An 18,438-nucleotide genomic window follows, 5' to 3' on the forward strand; every position below is an offset into this window, starting at 1 on the left:
GAGGAGGAGGAGGAGGAGGCGACCAGGCAGCGGCGATGCCCACCTCCAGCCGCCTCCCTTGATCTGGAGCGAAGGGAGCCCGAGTGGCCCTTCCCGGGCGCCAGTTGCGGACCGGCCTCGGGCGGCGCCTCCCGGTGGGCCGCCTCGCCCCCTCCTGGTCCCGCGGCCCTCCTTGCCCCGCCGCTGCTGGGTCGCCCCACTTCTCGGCCTGAGGAGCGTCGGGCGACGACGAGGAGCAGGGCCCCCCCGCTGCCCCATGCCGAAGGAGGAGGAGCAGGAGGCGGAGGAGGAGAAGGGGAGCGGCCCGCGGGCGGAGGATGTGCGCCCGACTCCTTCTACTCGGCCTGATGCTCGCCCCGGCCTTCCAGAGCAGGTCAGCGACCTCCAAGACAGCCAGCTCTTCCGGGTCCCCCTCGTCTGGAGACCCCTCTGCTCTGTGTGGGGGCTTGGGGTCTGTCGGGCTCCCAGGAAGAGCTCCGTGAGGGAGGAGGCGGCGGGAGGGGGGCGGCGGCGGCAGCTCGTCCAGACTCCGCAGGAACTCCCCGGTGGTCTCCCCTTCTCTCGCCCCTTCCTCGGCTGCGGAGCTCCCTCGGGCACCGGTCGCTCTCGTGGGGTCACCCCAGATGCCCCGCCTCCGCCTTCTCCGCCGACCCCAGTCTCTAGGCTGCCTGAGGCGAGGAGGGAAAGAGGCGCTTCTCTCGCCCAGACCCCCAACTTGGACAGCGGCCGAGAGACCGGCGGGAACCCCCTCGGACTCAGGCCACCTTGGCGCCCCTTCCAGAGCCACAGCGCCCCAGCCCCCCTCTGGTCCGGTGGCCGCGGCGAGGGAGGGAAACCGGTTGGCGGGCTGCCGGTCCGGCCCTTCTGGCGCCGGGGGAGGAAGGGGCCCCCTTGGCTTGGCTTCCCCGGCAAAGGAGGGCAGCCGCTTCGCCCTCCGAGGACCCAGGAGGCCTCGCTCCTCCGTGACCCGCCGGCACCAAGGAAGCCGAACTGCGACCCACGCCCTCCGCCGCCTCCTCCGTCGGGGCCCCAGGCTGGAGCAGGGGGGCAGAGAAGGAAAGGCGCGGGGGGAGAGGCCAAGCTTTGTCCGGGGTCCCCGAGGCTCTTTTCCCTTCAGAGGAGGCTGCGAAGGGGGCACCAGCCAAATTCTCCAAAGAGAAGAGGACTCCCCCCCCCCACGTGCGCGGGCTGAGGACTCTCCTCCCGAGGCGGCCCTGCGAGGGAGTTGGGGGGGGGCTGAAGGGGGAGCTCTGGGAGCAGCGACGCCCCCTCCCACTGGCACCAGCCCCGCCTTCGCTCGCTGCCTCCGCCGCCCCTGTCCTCTTTGGCGGGGAGAGGGGGGGGGGGCTTCGCGGAGGGAGGGGGCTGTGAGTGTGTGCCCGTTTTCATGCGAACGAGTTCCCTTGGGGCGGGGCGGGGATGCTCCCGCGGCGGAGCTGAAGGAGCAGAGGCTGAGCGCGGAACCTCTTTCCCGCCGCTCTTCGAGAGGAAGCGGGATCGGACGCGGGGGAGCTAACGGACAGAAGGAGGCCGCTTCGGGCCCCGCGAGTAGTTCTGGGGGGGGGGGGAGGGGAGGGGCACTCTTAACAGCCAGGGGCACTTTGGGCTGCCTGTCACGTCGGCACTGCCCCACCCCGGCCGGTCAGTCACCCTTTGCGAGCGTTAAGCCTCCTGGATGTATGCCTATACACGATTGCCCATCGCCAGAAGGAGGGAGGGGGGGTCTTCCTCCTGGGGGCTTCTTGCGAGGGTCCCTCCTGGAAGCCCTCCCAAAGGAAGGCAGGGAGACCCGCCGGGAAGAAGCCGTTCCCAGCATGGGTGCTCAAGGGGGCAGGAGAAGGGGTGAAAAGCCATGGAAATGCAAAGCAGGCTGGAGGGGCGGATGGTTGTCAAGAGCAGTTAAAGGGACAAAAGGAGTAGACAGGTTTTGCATTCAAGCTCAAATTGTCAAGTAAGTATATGCAAGGCGGAAGGAAGCCTGTCCAGGGATTTGATCTGGGGGCAAGCCCAGCCTAAACACCCGAAAGGCTCAGGCCTGGAACTGGCAAAATCAGCCCTCGCTTAAGGAAACCACGTCGACAGGTGGCTGGAAGGCACACATCTGCCCACATCCACAGGACCAGCAAAATATTGGAATAAAGCAGGCAGTGGGAACCCCTGTGCCCTACTCTGCTATGGCCAGGCCCCACACAGTTCTGGACACCACAATTCAAGAAGGACATTGGCAAGCTGGAGGGCAACCAAAATGAGGAAGGTTTATGAAACCATGCTCTTTGAGAAGCAGCTTAGGGAACTGGGTGCATTTAGCCTGGAGAAGCAAAGGGGTGACCTAGGAGCCATGTTCAGATATTTGAAGGAATGCCACATTGAGGATGGAGCAAACTTGTTTTCTGCTGCTCCAGAGGCTAGGACATGGAGCAGTGGGTCAAAGCGACAGGAACCATTGCCAGATTGTTCTTTGGGCCTCTTCCAAAACTTGCTCAGTCCTGCCTACAGCTCTGCTTAAACTCAGATCCCTTCCTTCTCTTGTGGACCTGAGCCCCAGATGAGTCCCATTTCTTGAGCACATTTTGAACAAATAGGAAATGGCAGGAACCTTGAATATCCAGAGACCCCTCCTGTTCCTTGCCTACTTTGGGAGAGAGGTGACACTCCATGCACCCACCCCATCTTGCTTTCTCTTTCAATTCCTCTGTCCATTCCAGAGTCCCAAGAGAGGAGGGTTGATTGGTGGCAACTGCAGATAACAGCGAGCTAATGGTCCATATTTGTCAACTTACTAAGTTCTTATGGAAGCCTTACAGAAGTTTTCTGAAATGTCTTTTCTACAGCTGGAACCTCCTAGGTCTCTGGAGTGGCCAACTGATCACCTCTCTTTCTCTCCCTTTTCTTCTTATGTCTGTTTCTGCATGGCAACTAGGAACAAAGGCCAGGTGTCCCCAAATGCAAATGGGGCTGCTGAGACTGCCATGCTCTTGGGAGAATACCAAGCATTGCCCTAGGAAGGGATGTTAAATTCTGCCAGTCCTCTCCTGGACCTGGTCTTTAATGTGGCTGGCAGATCCTTTGGCTCCCTGCTCCTCTCAGGCCATTGCACAGGCCTCTCTCTCTCTCTTCTGTAGACAGACAGACAAGTGCACAGGACCATAAAGAGCTCCAGGACCTATTGGCATCATTGCCTGGGCAAGAAAGAGGGTTGCTTTGACAAGAGGGTTTGCAAAAACCAGGTGCAGATACCTGCTCCCTGGCTCTGGCCTGATCCAGGTGGGAGTAGTGCTGCACCTTCCTCAGGTTGGTAGACTGAAAGGCTCGCCTTCCGCCGCGGCGGCTGTCTCTTCCTCTCTGCTTTGTGCTGGCCGGCAAAATGCTTTCTGTGGGTGACATTTCCATTAATGGGTGTGAGGCAGCCACTAGGTCCCCCCTCCTAATTGCTTGGTGCCTGCAGGAGCTGAGATGTCACGCGTTACACCTGGGAAATGGAAGAGCTCCCTGAGCTTGTTGCTGGGAAAGTAGAGGCGGGGGGACACTAGTCTGCCTGTCGCTGACACTCAGCCGAGAAGGAGACAGGAGGCAGGAGAGGCAAGCGGTGTTCTCCCCGAAGGGCCAAGAGGGACCGGGGTGAGCCTCTTCTCAGTCTGCCTGCTTGCCTTTGTGTGTGTGTGTGTGTGTGTGTGCGTGTGTGTGTGCAAGGGGGGGGGCAGTGTCAGAGCATGACTTGACAGGTAGCCAATGGCCAGCCAGATTGGAAAATGTCCCACGGATCCCCCTGAGTTGCAGCTTCTCCTTTGGCTCAGCCCTTCACCACATCTGACCAACTGTCCATATCTGGGAAGGACAGGAAAGCAGGCCCAAGGGCCACATACTCTGGCTGGCGGATGTTCCTGTCAGAGCCGATGAACTCTTATCCCAATGCACATCCAATCAGTCTTAGTGAAGTGAAAACAAAAAGACCTTTATTGCAGACATCAGAAACAGAAGCCATCAGTAACACCTTTAGGTCAGATCTAACAGGTCCCACCCACTACAGTATACTAAAAAGTCCAATATCTATTAACTGCCCCCCTCCTGTGTGGCATGCAAACTGTATTCCCACCGCTAAGCCTAAAGATCTTTTCTATCTCCCTCCATCATAACTACATGCCTTTCCCAAGCAGCAAAGTTCTACAGGAAGGATCCTCCTCTGCATTCCTCCAGCACTCTTCCCTAGCAGACTCCATTGCCAGGCAGATTAACCTGTGACGGTACAATGCCTCGGCCCTTTATTAATCCACCTCATACATTAGGGCAAACCCATCCTCCCCATTAAAAGCATCCCTCCTTGCAAACCACCCATAAATTATGGCAGACCCTGTTATAGGTTCTGACAGTTCCCTTGGGTCACTGAGGCAAGCAGGCCCCTCTCCCAGGGGCTCCTGGGAGTTGCCTGCACCCCTTTTCTGCTAGAGCTGCTTCTGGGCTTGAACCTGTGAGGAGGCTGTCACAAAGCAGGCTGGTATGGCAGCCTCCTCCAACCTCCCCCCTCCCCCCCCGCCATTGTGCACAGTGGGATTCCCCATTGGCCCTCATGCCCATTTGCCCCTCTTCTCCAGGGTGGAGAGTCTGGAGGAGTATGACGACGACTACCTGAGCATCAACAAGACCTGGATCCTGACGCCTAAAGCTCAGGAGACTGATGCCACCCAGATCCTCAATGCTCTGCTCCGGAACTACGACAACAAGCTGCGGCCGGACATTGGGAGTAAGTGCTCCCCACCCAAGGCCCCCCTCAGCTGGGATGGGAGGCAGTGGCATTGCTCCTGAGTCTTGAGAAGGGAGACCCTCACCAGCATTGGCAATGGCAGCAGAAGGAGGCTGTACAGATATCGCACACACACAGCCCTACGCCAAGTGCATCATGCATGGGATTCCCAAGGGCAATGTGAGAAAATGGCAAGGTGGTGAGGGCAAGATATTTGAGCGGGAGGTCTTCTCAGCCTTCTTAAAACAAGGAGCAGAAGGTGGGGGAGAGTGCCGAAGGGGTGGGGGGACCTCTCCCCTGTGGGTCCTGAACGATGGGGGGGGGGCTTTCATGCTCACTTGCTTGGAGGCACTGGAAATTGGGCATTAAAAAGAAAAGAAAATTGGACAGTTGGCCTTTTTAAATGGCTGCGCACTCATTGCTGCTCTTCGTTCCATGGCTCGGCATTTTTGTGGCATTTTATTTGACTGTGGAGGTGGGTGGCTTTGGATTGTGTGAACTGCCCTGTGTGTAGGTATATTTCCAGATAAATGGCAGAAAAACATATCAAAAGCACCCCTCCCGGCTGATCCATCTCTCTCTCTGGTTACCTTCCACCAGTCAAGCCCACCTTCATTGATGTTGACATCTACGTGAACAGCATTGGGCCGGTCTCTGTGATACACATGGTGAGTGTTGCTCTTGGGGCGTTGGAGGGGAGGCCTGCCTGGGAAAGCTGGAATGGAGAACTCTCTCTCTCTCTCTCTCTCTCTCTCTCTCTCTCTCTCTCTCTCTCTCTGTGTGTGTTTGTGTATACATGTGTGCCTGCCTGCCTGCCTGTCCTGCACCAGACTAAAGTGTGGAGGAAGATTTTGACTGCAAGGGTAGACCCATTGCATTCATGGGATTAACAAGAAGCTGGGTCAGCATTCAACCTGCAGTTTATTGGGCTAACCTGAGCTGGACTGACCAACAGGCCTCAAGCCAAGGTCTTGGCTTTGACCACCACCACCCTGCTCTCAGTGTCCAGCAGCTGGCCTCACACATCCTGGACGGTTGGCCAGGAGGGGAGCTAGGAGCTCAGTCCAATCCATCGCTGCTGTCCAGCCAGTCTGTCCCCAAGATGAAGGAAGGAAGGGCAGGGCCCCTCCACTCCCCCTGGGTCCAGAGTCTCAGCTGCTGCCCGGAGGGACTGAGAAGAAGCCCCCACCCCACCCCTCCCTTCTTGGCAAATCCCATCCTCTCAGCCTCCCTTGTTTTTCTTTGTGAGGAGGCACTTGCCAAATGCATGCCTCCCTGAGTCTACTTGTGTCCACTTGGGTGGGTGGCTGCAGGCGAGGGTCCTTTGAGGGGCTTCCTTCCTGCTTAACTTTCCCCAGGCCAAAGTCTTCACACCACAAGTATGGCATCATAATGGGGCAAACCTCACAGGTCCCCCACTGGGGCAAAACCCAAGCAATGCCAGCTGGCTCCATGCCCCTTGGGCAATAGTGGAAAACCTTCTCTGCCCCACACCAACCCAGTCCTGGCTTCTTCTCTGGCCCAGCATCTGGTACTGGAGTGAACTGGGTTGGCAGCAGGATTCTCCCAGCCATTCTGAGTGGGAAAGGAGTCACCTGTGGGGACCCTCTGTGTCCCCTCCTTGCAATATATTCGGCTGCGGTCAAGGAACCTTCTTCAATCTCAGAGAATGAGCTCCCTTTGGCCTCTCTGCCTTCAACCAGAGCAGCCAGAATGAATCCATTTCCTGCAGTGGGTCATTTATTTAGGGGGCAAAGAGAGCCCATTGCTGCCCATTTGCAGTGAGCCCTCCATGTCCCTTCTGCACACGAGGAGACCCTCCTTCTCCTTGGATGCTGCTGCCTTGGAAGGAAAGGCTGCAGCGCATCCTAATGAAGTGGGGGAGAGGCTGTCTGAGTCTGTAGAGCAGCAGGCGGCGGGGGGGGGGGCATGCCTGTCATCTCAAAAGAGGAGGAAAGGTGACCCCTCTGTCTCGCTCCTCCTCCCCTAGAAAAGGTTCCTCTTGTTCTCCTTCAAGGACCAACTTCAACAGTTTGCTTTAGTATTCCACAAACCGCTTCACAGGAAGGAGAGCTCTGAGGACAAAGGGTGGGAGAGGTTTGAAACTTAAAGGTTGCGGCAGAACCACCTAAATATGGAAGCTTTGCATGATGAAGGTGACAGATTTGGAGCTGAGGAGTTCAGAAGCTCAGAGGAGGCGGTGGCAGTGGCAGGTCCCCCCACAGGCAAGGGGTCAGGGGTCAGGGCCAAGGATCGGGGCCCAGAGGAAGGTTTGGAGGAGTAGCAGGAGCAGCAGGAGGAGGAAGAGCGTATCCTGCTCCAGATTGGTGTAACTAGAAGGCCACCAAAAAACATGGATGAAGACACTGAAGGAACTGGCCACACAAGGAGACCTTTGGGGCAGGAAGGCCCCTCCCTGGTACACTGTTAGGCAGCCTCTTGGAAGACAAGAGGCAGAGGCATGGGTCTCCTCTGTGGGCCAGTCTTTGCTGATGGCAGTGCTTTTGAAGGGCTAGATGGAGGAAGTGGGCGGGCAGCATCACCTGGCGCTCTGTCTGCTTCTCCCCATCCATGCACAAAGGAGGGAGGCTTTGCGTTTGAGTCAGGCAATGTTGAGCGGGTTGGGACCCTCTTCCTAGGCCCTGTCTCTCAGTCCATCTGGGACCCCAGCTGCAGTCCAGGGAGGGGAACGAAGCCCCTGGCCACTATCAGGGTGCTCAGTCCAGAGGAGGAAGAGGGAGACACAGGGAAGCCAGGATCTCTCACCTCCCAAGACCCCAGTCGCTTCTGAAGAGCCCACTTCAACCTCCCCATTTGAACCTGAAGGGTCAATACCTGGTCTACAGTGGTGGCTGCCCACACTGTATCTGCTGAGGCCTGGATGGGCCAAAGTAGGGCATCTCCTGAGGCCCTGCATTTTGGGACTGGAGGGAGCAAGCAAAGTGCTGGCCCACCTGAAGTCCCCCCTTCCCCTCACAGCTCGTGTTGCATAGATGATGTAAGGAAAAGGGCTGGCTAGCAGGGGAACCCTGAGGCTTTGTGGCCTCCACAGTGACCACCTTTTCTTATCCCCATCCCTCTGCTATCCCCAACTCCAGCTAACTGCCTTCCTGGGGAGTCCAGCCACCACCTCCTTTTCCTTTTCCTCTCTTTACAACCTGAGCCTCACCTTCTGGAGAGCAGACAGGTTGTTCTCCTCCGAGCAGTACCTGGCTGATGTCACGTCTTGGAGCAAAGACTGTCCTTGTCCCCCAGGGAAGGAAGGACGGCTAATCGTGAGCTAAACAGATGCATCTAGGCCGGCATGATCTGGCGCGAAGGATGCGAAGCTGCTCTCTCTTTGTCTCTGCTTAGAGTGGGACTGAGAGACAATAACATCCAAACAATTATACCTTTATTGGGACAACCAAAACACAAAATTACATGTTGCAAGCTTTCAAAGTCACACTGGCGTCTTCTTCATCAGGCAAACAGGATAAAAAAATTGAAGATGTTAGTCATAGGCCTGCATTTTCTGTTTTTGGTATTAGTGCAGATGGTAGGGAGGGCTATCTGCAGGCTGACACCTCCCGCTTTGGCCATGTGGTTGCTGGTAGATTTTCAAAGTCAAGGAAATTTAATGTCCATTTGCAATTCAAAAAGGACGGGTCCTTGGAATCCAGCATGTCTCCTTCCTTTGTGGAGCTACAGGCTCCTATGTAGGTGGAGAACAGTGAATTTCTCAAGAAGTCTGAGTGTTTTGCGTCAGGAAAACTTCAGGTGGTGTAAAGGTAAAGAATACCAAACTGTCCCAGTATTAGAAAAAATTGCTTTACCTTTGTTGGAGGCAGAAGCCTCAGATGGCAAGGTACCAGTGCACTAGCTGTCTCTTTAAGATTCCCCTGCGACAGCTAAAATGCAGTATCTTGAAATCCAAAAAGCACCCAAAAACATTGAGAGAGACAGAGAGAGATGGGATGCTGAAGGAGGATTGACTGGACTCCTTGCAGCCTTAGTGACCTCAGTGCAATGGAGGGGGGTGGAATTCTCAAAGAGCGCCCCCATGAGAGCTGATAAATGTGCCTTTGCCAAAGCATATTTTAAAGTCTGGTGGCCTTAACAGAGGGATGGGTCAGACCCTCCATTGGGAAATATTCACCCCTTGAGCTTGGCCTGGTTGGCCTAGCTGCAGGTGCTTTCACTTCAGGTGGGCTTTACCTGACTGGCTGAACACCTCCACCTCCCAGAATATAGCTGTCGGCAGGCAGGCAGGCAGGGTGCCCTGCCCCATTCTCCCAAGACCAGCCTCTAGGTGGTGACAGGGGCAGTTTCCGGGGGGGGGGCACCATGACTGGGGCTGAGGGGGGACAGTGAAGAACCAAAGTGCAAGAAGGCAGGTGGCCACATTTGATCTGTAGCAAGCTCTGCAGCTGATGGCCAGCCAGTGCCCATCCAGTGGCTCATAGGCCAGCCATGACAGTCTTGCTCTCTTCTATGGGGAATTCAACCAAACCAAAGCCAAGGCCAAACTGTCCTTCGGGGGGGGGGGGGGGGCTCTCTATGGTGCTGAAGCCATCTTGGCCATGGAGATTTCAAGTCCTTTTACAGCTAGAATAAATCTCCTCTTAGATGGAAGCTACCAGTTTTCTTTTTTGCCTTGTCTAATCAGTTCCTGTTCCACATAAGGTCAGGGGAATCTTTAATTCTTGGTCTTCTCTTTGTACTAAAAGCTTATTTTGTTGTTGGTCTCTAAATTATTGCATCGAATAACGGATGGGTGTGGATTTGGGGGTCTCAATAAGTTCTAGTGTTTGTCAGGTTCCTCTTTCCCTGCAAGTGTGTATGTCTATGCGTGAGGAGGCAGATTGTGGATGGAAGGAAAGTCAGATTGTTGACAAAGGAAGGAGCAGTGAAACCTGCCAAGAACCCTTGTGTGTTTTGACTGAACTGCATTTAGTAACACATTTCCAATGAATTATATGCATCTAGATGGCTGAAGGCCCAGCCTGGACTTGGTGTGAATGGGAGATGTGTGCCCAGCATTGGCTGAGCTGTGCCAATCTCAGCTGTGCCCACCATGCCTCTCCCAGTACCCCCAGCATGCTTTTGGAAGCCTCCTCCCTGGGCTTCCTTGCTCTGGTGCTCTTTGGTGCTCTTTGGACTCCGCCACAACTCTCCCCTTCCAGTGCCTCTGCAATGCATGCAACCACACACACTACCAGATCTCTTCTGACCAGTCCTTTGAAGCAGCCCTTGCTTCGGTTGAGGCAAAGAACAATAAGGGCATGGGTTGCCTGGGTTCAAGGTGCTCCTCTGGCAGAGGATAGGAAGACTCTAATTACCCAACATGCTTAGGGAATGGGTGACAGGGTCAGCCTCCTCTTCCCAAAAGGGCTCAGACGCCTTGGGGAAAGGGCTCTCCTGCAGGAGGAACAGATGGAGGGATGATTCCTGGCAGGAGTCAGCCACACATCTGGGCTGCCCCACCCCAGCTTCCAGGCCCCTGACAGGGCACCCTCAGGGGCATGGGCTGGGGCTGCTTGTGGAGACCCTGGCTCTGTGCCCTCCTCACCAGGCTTCTCCACTTGGTTCTTCTGCCCTAGGAAGAGACTCCCAGGAGTCACCTAGAAAGTACAGGGAGGAGAGGAGTCCTGAGTGCCCTGTTTGCATTGGCCCTGCTCTGGTGGGGATGGACACTGCCACCCACTGGCCAGCCCCTGAGCCTGAACCCACTGGGGCTCACTTGCTACCCCCCTGTGCCCCTCTGTGCAGGAGTACACCATCGACATCTTCTTTGCCCAGACCTGGTATGACCGGCGCCTGCGCTTCAACAGCTCCCTCCAGGCCCTGACCCTCAACACCAACATGGTCAGCCGCATCTGGATCCCGGACACCTTCTTCCGGAACTCCAAGAGGGCCGACTCTCACTGGATCACCACCCCCAACCAGCTCCTCCGGATCTGGAATGACGGGAAAGTCCTCTACACCCTCAGGTGCCTCCAGCCCTCCTAGGCAGATGTTTAACCAGGGGCAGGGGAACACAGAAAACCCTTGGGTTCAGGAGGGGGGATTTGGCCATCCAGGGGGGCTGCTCTTAGGTGATGCAGCTGGGGACCCTGCCTTGCTGGTGGAGGATGCCATGGTGAGGAAATATCCCAGGGCAGTGGCTGAAATGTGGGTAGAGGCTGCGCCAGCAGTGGGTCTGGGTGTAGAGGGGCTTCCATGGCCCCTTGCGGTAGGGCTGGGGTACATCTCAGTGTGGGGATGTAGCCCAGGCACCACACCAGGCTTGCTGCAATGGTCACCAGTCAGCTAACTTCCCTCTCCTCTCAGGCTGACCATTGAGGCTGAGTGTCTACTCCAGTTGCAAAACTTCCCCATGGACACCCACTCCTGCCCACTGGTATTCTCCAGCTGTGAGTACTGCCCACCCAGGAGAACACAAGGGGTTAAGGGGGAGAACCCTGCCCAGAGAGGACACTGCTGTTGCCCCTGTTCTGACTGGGGGGGGGGGGCTTGGCTGGAAGACCCTTGAAGGTGCAACCTCACCCAGGATGATGAAGGGTCCTTTGGACTCAGGCATGCCTGGTGGTCTGTAGCTGAGCCAATCCCTTTGTCCTCCCCAAGCCTTTGCTCTTGCCCTGCTAAGCAAGTGTCCTGTCTGTGTGCAAAGAGAGAGCATGAGCAAGAATGAGGGATGAGGGGAGAGCGCATGTGCAACCACGCAGCCCTGTCAGCTCCTCTGCTCCCTGAGGCCTATTCTTTGATGACTGATACAATGACAGCCCCCTCCCAGCAAGTCACATCCATGTTAACATGCGCTCATGCGCAGCCCAACCACTGGGGGCTTCAGGGAAGGCTGGAAGGCCAGGCAAATAGCCCCCCTTCCCACTCCCCCTTCGAGCTTCAGGCCCTCCCCAAAATCCTCACTGGTTTACTTTCCAATACAGGGGTTTTTGGGAGGGGGGATACCTGTGGCTCTTTCTATCCTCCTGTGGCTGCCTTTCCAGGGCTCCAGCCCACCCAGTACAGTGGGGCCTCGCCCCCCCACCCCAAACCTCCCGGTTCACATCTGTGAGAGCAGCAACACTGCCAGCCACAGGATAGCCTCCCCCTCCCTCCCTCCTATTCTGGGCCCAATTAACAGTACATGCCACACTCGCTTGGCAATTAATTAGAAACATAGTGGAGCAGCGCTGTGAGGTCTCTCCTGCCCCCCCCCCCACCCTCACAGAGGCATCAAAGTTGCCGCTTCCAAGTAGTTCTGACATTTCGTTTTGCAGATGAAACCAGGCAGACAACTTGCTGGGAGTCCCATCCCTGCTCTGAGTGGGAATTGGCCTCCACGCTGCCATCCTCCCCCAAGGCCTGGGGAAAACTAGGGTGTATGGGGGGCAGGAAAAGGGGCAAAGCACCTCTGAGGACTCTAATATCACCACACACACACACTGTGGCCTTGCCAGTGTACTTTGGGGTTTGTCTTGGTGATGGAGGATCACTTGGTTTGCCATCTCCTTGGGTGGGAAGTGGGCAAGTAGGGCCACTTGGAGTAAAGCAGATGCCATCTCCTCAGTGCCAGAATCTGCTGACCCCCAAAAGGAGAGATGGGGTGCTTAAGAGGAAGCCAAAGGAGGTGTCAGGAGGGCACAGGCGCACAGTCTTTTCAGTGCCAGCTGCTGGATCCCCTGTCAGTGGGGCAGGAGGGAACCCACACTGGTGGAGCTCTTAGTTTTGCATTCACTCGCAGGGGGCTAAACGCTTCCCTCCAAATAGGCTCAGTGCCTTGGAGAGCTCCTGGGCCTGGAGCAGATTGGCCATTGCCTTGGATGAGGATGTTTTTGTGCAAAACAGAATTCACTGCACATTCTTCCCAGTCCAAGAGTGCAAAGTGGTGGAAGGAACCACAGGACGACAAGTGTGCGCGCGCGTGTGTGTGTGTGTGTGGTCTCTTTCCCCTCCTTCTCGCCTTCCTTCTGCTTCCCCCCCCCCCTGACCTGCCTCTCTTGCCTGGGCTCCCTCCCTTCCAGATGGCTACCCACGAGAGGAAATCATCTACCGCTGGAGGAGGTACTCCATTGAAGTCTCTGACCAGCGCACCTGGAGGCTGTACCAGTTTGACTTCACAGGCCTGAGGAACACGTCCGAAGTGCTGCGGACAGGTGCAGGTAAGGCTTCTCCTCCAACATGGGCATCCAGGTGGGATGCAGGACCACTCCTGCCCTTGCCAAGCCAGGAAACGGTCAAGGTGCAGTGGGCAGTGAGAGGGAGAGAGAGGGCAGGAGGGGTGGGGGATCCCCAGAACAAGGCCAAGTGCTGAAGCAGACTCCCTACCTGCCCACTCCCAATTCCCCCTGGGCCCCAAGCCAGCCCCTCTTGCTTCCAAAAGGAGATGAGGCCAAGAGGTCCAGCCCCCAGGTTGGGAGGGGCAGAGTCCTGGGTTGGGGAGGAGGTGGCTGGAAGCCATGCACATCAGCCCATCTGCTCCCCTCTTAGGCACTCTTCCTTTGGGGCAAAGGCCAGAGGCCCAGCTGGACTCAACCCTATGGTTGCACTGGGCTTCTGAAGATGGAGCCTACAAGCCTCCGAGGCCCATGGGTTACCCAGGCTGGGTCAGAGCAGGGCCTGTGAGGCGATGGGGTTGGTCTGCCCAGTCCTTCTGAGCATCCTTGGCTGCCTTCCTAGGGGACTACATGGTTATGACAGTCTCCTTCGACCTGAGCAGGAGGATGGGCTACTTTGCCATCCAGACCTACATCCCCTGCATCCTCACTGTCGTCCTATCCTGGGTCTCTTTCTGGATCAAGAGGGACTCCACACCAGCCAGGACATCGCTGGGTAAGGCAGTCTACTCTATTTCCTCCTCCTCCTCTTGGGCTGGGGCTACCGCCAAGGATAAATCCAGCTGAGTCTTGACATTGTGGCTCTTGAAATCAGCAAGGGCTCCACTAGCCAAACTCAGCCATTTCTCTGCACGTGGAGCATCCCTCCCAATTAGACTTGCATGATGGTGTTGGGGACCAAGGAGAGTGTCACTATGAGAGCCTGCAAACCAAGCCCAGTCCTTTCAGGATTTGCTGGAGAATCTTCTCCCAGCTCACAGAAGTCCTGCTTAACACTTCTCCTCCCGCAATGGAGAGTTTCCTTCCGCACCCCAGACACAGATACTGCCTCCCAGGCCTGGGGAAGGGGGTCCTAGCATCATGCTCCATGCTAAGACCAGTGGGGAAGCCCTCAGCCCTATGGGGCTGCTAGAATGGCCTTGTGGTCCAGCCGGTCCACTGGCTCTTCTACTCACCCCCTCCTCAGGGATCACCACTGTGCTGACCATGACCACGTTGAGCACTATCTCCCGCAAGCACCTGCCCCGGGTCTCCTACATCACGGCCATGGACCTCTTTGTCTCTGTCTGCTTCATCTTTGTCTTTGCTGCCCTCATGGAATATGCCACCCTCAACTACCTGGTGGGGAACAAGAAGCCTCTTAAGCAGAGCGGCGGCAGCAGCAGTGGGAGACCCCGGCTGGTGAGTGGGTGGCCAGTGGGGCAGGGGAGGCTTTTGAACCAGACCAGGCCTCTGAGACCACCCAATGGATCCATGCAGGAGCTGGAGATGGCAAGGGATGTGTGTGCGTGTGTGTCCCTCCTGCTCTGAAAGAGTGATCTGTTGGAGGTGGAGGAACAGGGGTCAGGCTAGTGGTCACAGGGGATCCCCAGGTGGAAAGAAGAGAGAATGACCAGCAATACACCTGGGATGGGGAGGGGGCCGAGGGAAGGGGGCAGCAGCCCCTCCCATTCTGTCCTGAACCTGCAAGGTGGGGGCAGGATTCCCAAGTCACAGGGTGACCACCTGGGCTTCCTCTTCTCCCTTGAGGGCCAGCTGTTATCCTGTGTGATGACTTGTTGAGACCAAGAGTATGGGCATCAGCTGTGGGAGCATGGAGTGCCAGAGCAGTGAGAGACCCTAACCCACTCTGAGCTACAGTTGCCCCTGGTTGGCCCAGCTGTTGAGGCTGGGAGGTTTGGGGTGTCAAGGGCCCTGCCACTTCCCTGCCTGCCTTCCCTGACTTGCCTTTTGCTCTTCACAGCTGACCAGCCATGCTCGCCTGGTGCCCTCCTACACAGCCATCCACATCAACAGCCTGGTGACGTGGCCACCTGACATGGATGAGGAAAGCGAGGATCTGGAACCCTCTTTGCCCTGCCCTTGCTTGGAGGGCAAGGAGTGCCGGCGGTTTTTTTGCTGCATCGACGACTGCCGGACGGGTGCCTGGCGCCATGGGCACCTTCGCATCCATATCTCCCGCCTGGACTCCTACTCCCGGGTCTTCTTCCCCACTGCCTTCCTCCTCTTCAACATTGTCTACTGGGTCGCCTACCTCTACCTTTAACTCCATCCTCCAAGAAAGACCTGCCTGCCTGCCTACCTGCCTGCCAGGGCAAAGGAAGACAGAGCTGGTGGAGCTGGACGGTCACTCCATCACCTACCAGAGGGTCTGGTGGCCTGGCTGTGAGGAGGGAGCATGGCCTGTGGAAGGGACCCTAGAGGTCATCTGAACCAGCTCTCTGCCTGTGTAGACGATACTTCAGCACAGGCTCTTCTGCCCCCCCCCCCCCGACCTAGAATTGTCTCCTGAAGAGAAGAGACATCTCACTCCATCCCTGAGTAGACACACTCCTTCCAAGGCAGCCTGTTCCACTGGCAAAGCACCCTTCATGCCACTGGGAGGGGGGATCTGCCTTATCCATGGCAACTGGCAAAACCACCCACAACCCTCTATGCACCACTCTGGCTCTGTTGTGGGTTAATGACTGCTTGTGTCCAAATTCCCACCACTGTGGCCAATGGAGAGGGCTTTGCTGGATGATGGACACATCGGTTCCACTAGGCATGGGCAAAGGAAAGGGCGAGAAGCTGTGAGATTCATGGTCTCTCTGCCTCTGGAAGGGAGAGTCATTTGGGGGCCCACAGAACTCACATAGGGAGCGAAGGCCTGGCAGCAGGAGCCCCTCCCTGAAGGGTGAAGCCCCAGAGGGAGCCAATAGGGTCCGGGTGGGGGGCTGCCACCTCATTAAACCTTACAAGTCGCTCTGGTTTGCTCCTAGCCTCATCCCATTAATATTTACTCATGATGTAAATTGCAAATAAATGTTTTAAAGAGGAGAGACTTTCAGAGTGAGTGTCAGATTAAAGGCCTGTCGAGGGAGGAGATGCGTGCGGCAGAAAAGAGTTCTGACAGGGCCAGCTGGGCCCTATTCTTGGAGCGCAAATCCCATCAAGGCCTGGGAGATGGGCTCCGACACTGCGGAATATGATCCGAATAATGAGGTGTCATGTTTAATTCATTCAGAAGTTTTGCCTGGTGCAGTGTTGGGAAGCGGAGGGTGAGAGCCTTGCAAGGCTGGCATCGTTGGCACGTGGGCATCCACACAGGAGCCCCAAGCAGGGCCGAGCCAAGCTGCAGGTGTGAGGTGAGGGAAGGGATGAGGGTGGCCTACCTGGAAGGGCTCCACTGGGCGTGTCGGGGAGTGGGGGCAGTCAGGTGGCCAGTGTACTCACAGTGGGACTCTGCACTTACCTGTGGGGTGCAGGAGGCATGCCCATCTGAGCAGCTGCCCACTGGGGAAGGGTGATGCAAACTCCGCTCCCTCCTTCTCCATGTCTTCTGCAAGAGTCACATAGACCTCCCCTCATGGTTGCCCTTTGCTTCGGTGCCACGTTTGCTGCCTGTCACAGGAAGGAGAATGTGGGTGGCAAAATGGGTGGGGAGTCAGGAGGCTTTGCGGCGACTGCTCATGCTGGGCATCCACACATGCTAGGCATGTTTCTCCTGCATTCTGGCCATTGTTGAATCTGCATCTCTTGGTCATACCTCACTAAAGAAACCTTCTGTTTTAGCAGTTTGGTCTGCTTTTACTGTTATTTTGTTTCCAGTACCAGCTCCTTTGAGACAATGCAGCAGACATTCTGAAACCAGACCAGGTGGGTCGAATGGGCCTTTCCAAGACAAGGACTCTGCCGAAGCAAGGAAGACGATACCTCCAAAGGCAAAGGGGAGATGCTTTGCTCTGCTCCTGAACTCTGGCCGTTGCCTTCTGTTTTCTACACAATGGCATGTACACACGATCACATACAGAGACACACCGGCAGCCATGAGCCCTTTGTGTACTCCTCCCAACATACTTTTGGGGTATGCTTGCATTTTCTTTTTTAAAAAGCAAGTCAAAGCACCATTTCAGTCTTTGCAGTTATGAAATGGATATACTGAGAGGGTTTGTGTTGGTGTCAGATCACAGCATCACAAAATTTATTCATCAAGTCTGTTTGATGGCACACCGAACATGGTGGCATCCAAGAATACCAGAGCAGACTTGGGGATGCTGGCCCTTGAAGGCACTTTGGCAGGCTGGACTGGTTCACCCCACACAAATACACAACATCCTCCCCTCCTCAAACCAAAGAGAGAGAAAGAGAGAGAGAGAGAGAGAGATCCTTTTCTGTTATGTTTGAAATGGAAACTAGAGGACGGGTATGAAAGGAAAAGAATTTGATGGCAAATGTGTTTGGGGTTACCTGGCACTGAAGCCTAGAAGGTGGGGCACATATTCAAACATTATATGAAGCCCTCTGAGGACATGCCTATCCCCCCACAAAGAGCCCTCTGCAAAAGGCAGGGCCAGGTTGTTCCCTTTGGCTTTGATCAAGGCAGCCCAGGCAAAGCCTCCCTGACCCTTCCTCTGGCCAAGGCCCCCTCCCTCAGCAGGGACTGGACATGTGGCCCTCTCCCTTCTGCCCCATTGCCCCATTTGTCCTGGGGGTGGGAGGGAAGGAGTGTGCTGATCTCAGCCTTAAGGTCAGGGGTAGGCAACCTGCGGCCCGAGGGCCGGATGCGGCCCGGCGAGGCCTTGGGACCGGCCCCAGCCCGGTCCTGCCGCCGATTGCCGCCGGGGCCTTTGGGGGGCGATTGTCTATAGAAGCCTCAGAAACATGCATTTATCTTAACATTTTTTAAAAAATCAGCAAATTTTTTCATGTGTCCTCCATTTTTTATTTAAAAAGTGCCCTCCATTTGAAAATTTTGTCCTACATTTGTCCCGGTTTATTTATTTATTTAATTTTTTAAAAAATATTTAATTATTTATTTTTTGGCTTCGGCCCCCCAGTTGTCTGAGGGATGGCTACCCGGCCCCCGGCTCAAAAGGGTTGCCTACCCCTGCTTAAGGTGGTTGATCTGTGCCAAGTGGGGTGGAATAACTGCATACCCACCCATGCCCACATGCTCCTTCTCCTCTCTGGCCTCGTCTGGATCTGCTGGTGCATCGCCACTTCTACACTGGATTCCCCCCCCCCCCCACCATCCACCCTTGGAACAGCATCACCTTAGAATCATAGAGTTGGAAGAGACCGCAAGGGCCATCCAGTCCAACCCCATTCTGCCATGCAGGAAATTTAAATCAAAGCATCCCCATTGACAGGTGGCCATCCAGCCTCTGTTTAAAGACCTCTAAGGAAGGAGACTCCACTACGCTCCGAGGAAGGAATGTGTTCCACTGCCAAACAACCCTTACTCTCAGGAAGTTCCTCCTAATGTTGAGGTGGAATCTTGCTCCCACTTAGTTTTTGAACTAAAATGTGATGTTGTTGTTGCTGGTGGTGATGATGTTGCAAAACACAAGGTGGCTGTGATCAGCTAAATGGATTTCAGGAACTCAGATTTTGTTAAAA

General features: G+C 55.9%; 1 protein-coding gene across 3 annotated transcripts; it reads left to right on the plus strand.

The window, feature by feature from the left end:
- The first annotated feature begins 15 nt into the window (after positions 1 to 15).
- Positions 16 to 15,452, plus strand: LOC149308584 (gamma-aminobutyric acid receptor subunit gamma-4). 3 transcript variants are annotated; one of them, XM_089536084.1, is made up of 9 exons: positions 16 to 373; positions 4,590 to 4,738; positions 5,339 to 5,406; positions 10,490 to 10,710; positions 11,051 to 11,133; positions 12,745 to 12,882; positions 13,400 to 13,552; positions 14,024 to 14,238; positions 14,801 to 15,452. In XM_089536084.1, the coding sequence occupies exons 1-9, from the start codon at positions 318 to 320 to the stop codon at positions 15,101 to 15,103; spliced, it is 1,386 nt and encodes a 461-aa protein (XP_089392210.1). In that variant the 5' UTR covers positions 16 to 317; the 3' UTR covers positions 15,104 to 15,452. The 3 variants fall into 3 exon arrangements, with proteins under 3 accessions (XP_089392210.1, XP_089392211.1, XP_089392212.1); XM_089536085.1 differs by lacking the exon at positions 14,024 to 14,238 and having other exon boundaries at positions 13,440 to 13,552; XM_089536086.1 differs by lacking the exon at positions 4,590 to 4,738 and having other exon boundaries at positions 332 to 373.
- The last annotated feature ends 2,986 nt before the right edge of the window (positions 15,453 to 18,438 follow it).

Source organism: Sceloporus occidentalis, unplaced genomic scaffold (assembly GCF_023333645.1).
Source record: "Sceloporus occidentalis isolate IW3139 unplaced genomic scaffold, rSceOcc1.0.p SCAF_8, whole genome shotgun sequence".
Taxonomy (NCBI): domain Eukaryota; kingdom Metazoa; phylum Chordata; class Lepidosauria; order Squamata; family Phrynosomatidae; genus Sceloporus; species Sceloporus occidentalis.

Bases quoted from the DNA above. Each gene is read 5' to 3' on its own strand.
- LOC149308584 (XM_089536084.1), top strand. From the start codon at position 318: ATGTGCGCCCGACTCCTTCTACTCGGCCTGATGCTCGCCCCGGCCTTC. The intron at 5,407-10,489 runs GTGAGTGTTGCT...CCCTCTGTGCAG, and splicing joins CGGTCTCTGTGATACACATG to GAGTACACCATCGACATCTT. The intron at 11,134-12,744 runs GTGAGTACTGCC...CCTCCCTTCCAG, and splicing joins CCCACTGGTATTCTCCAGCT to ATGGCTACCCACGAGAGGAA.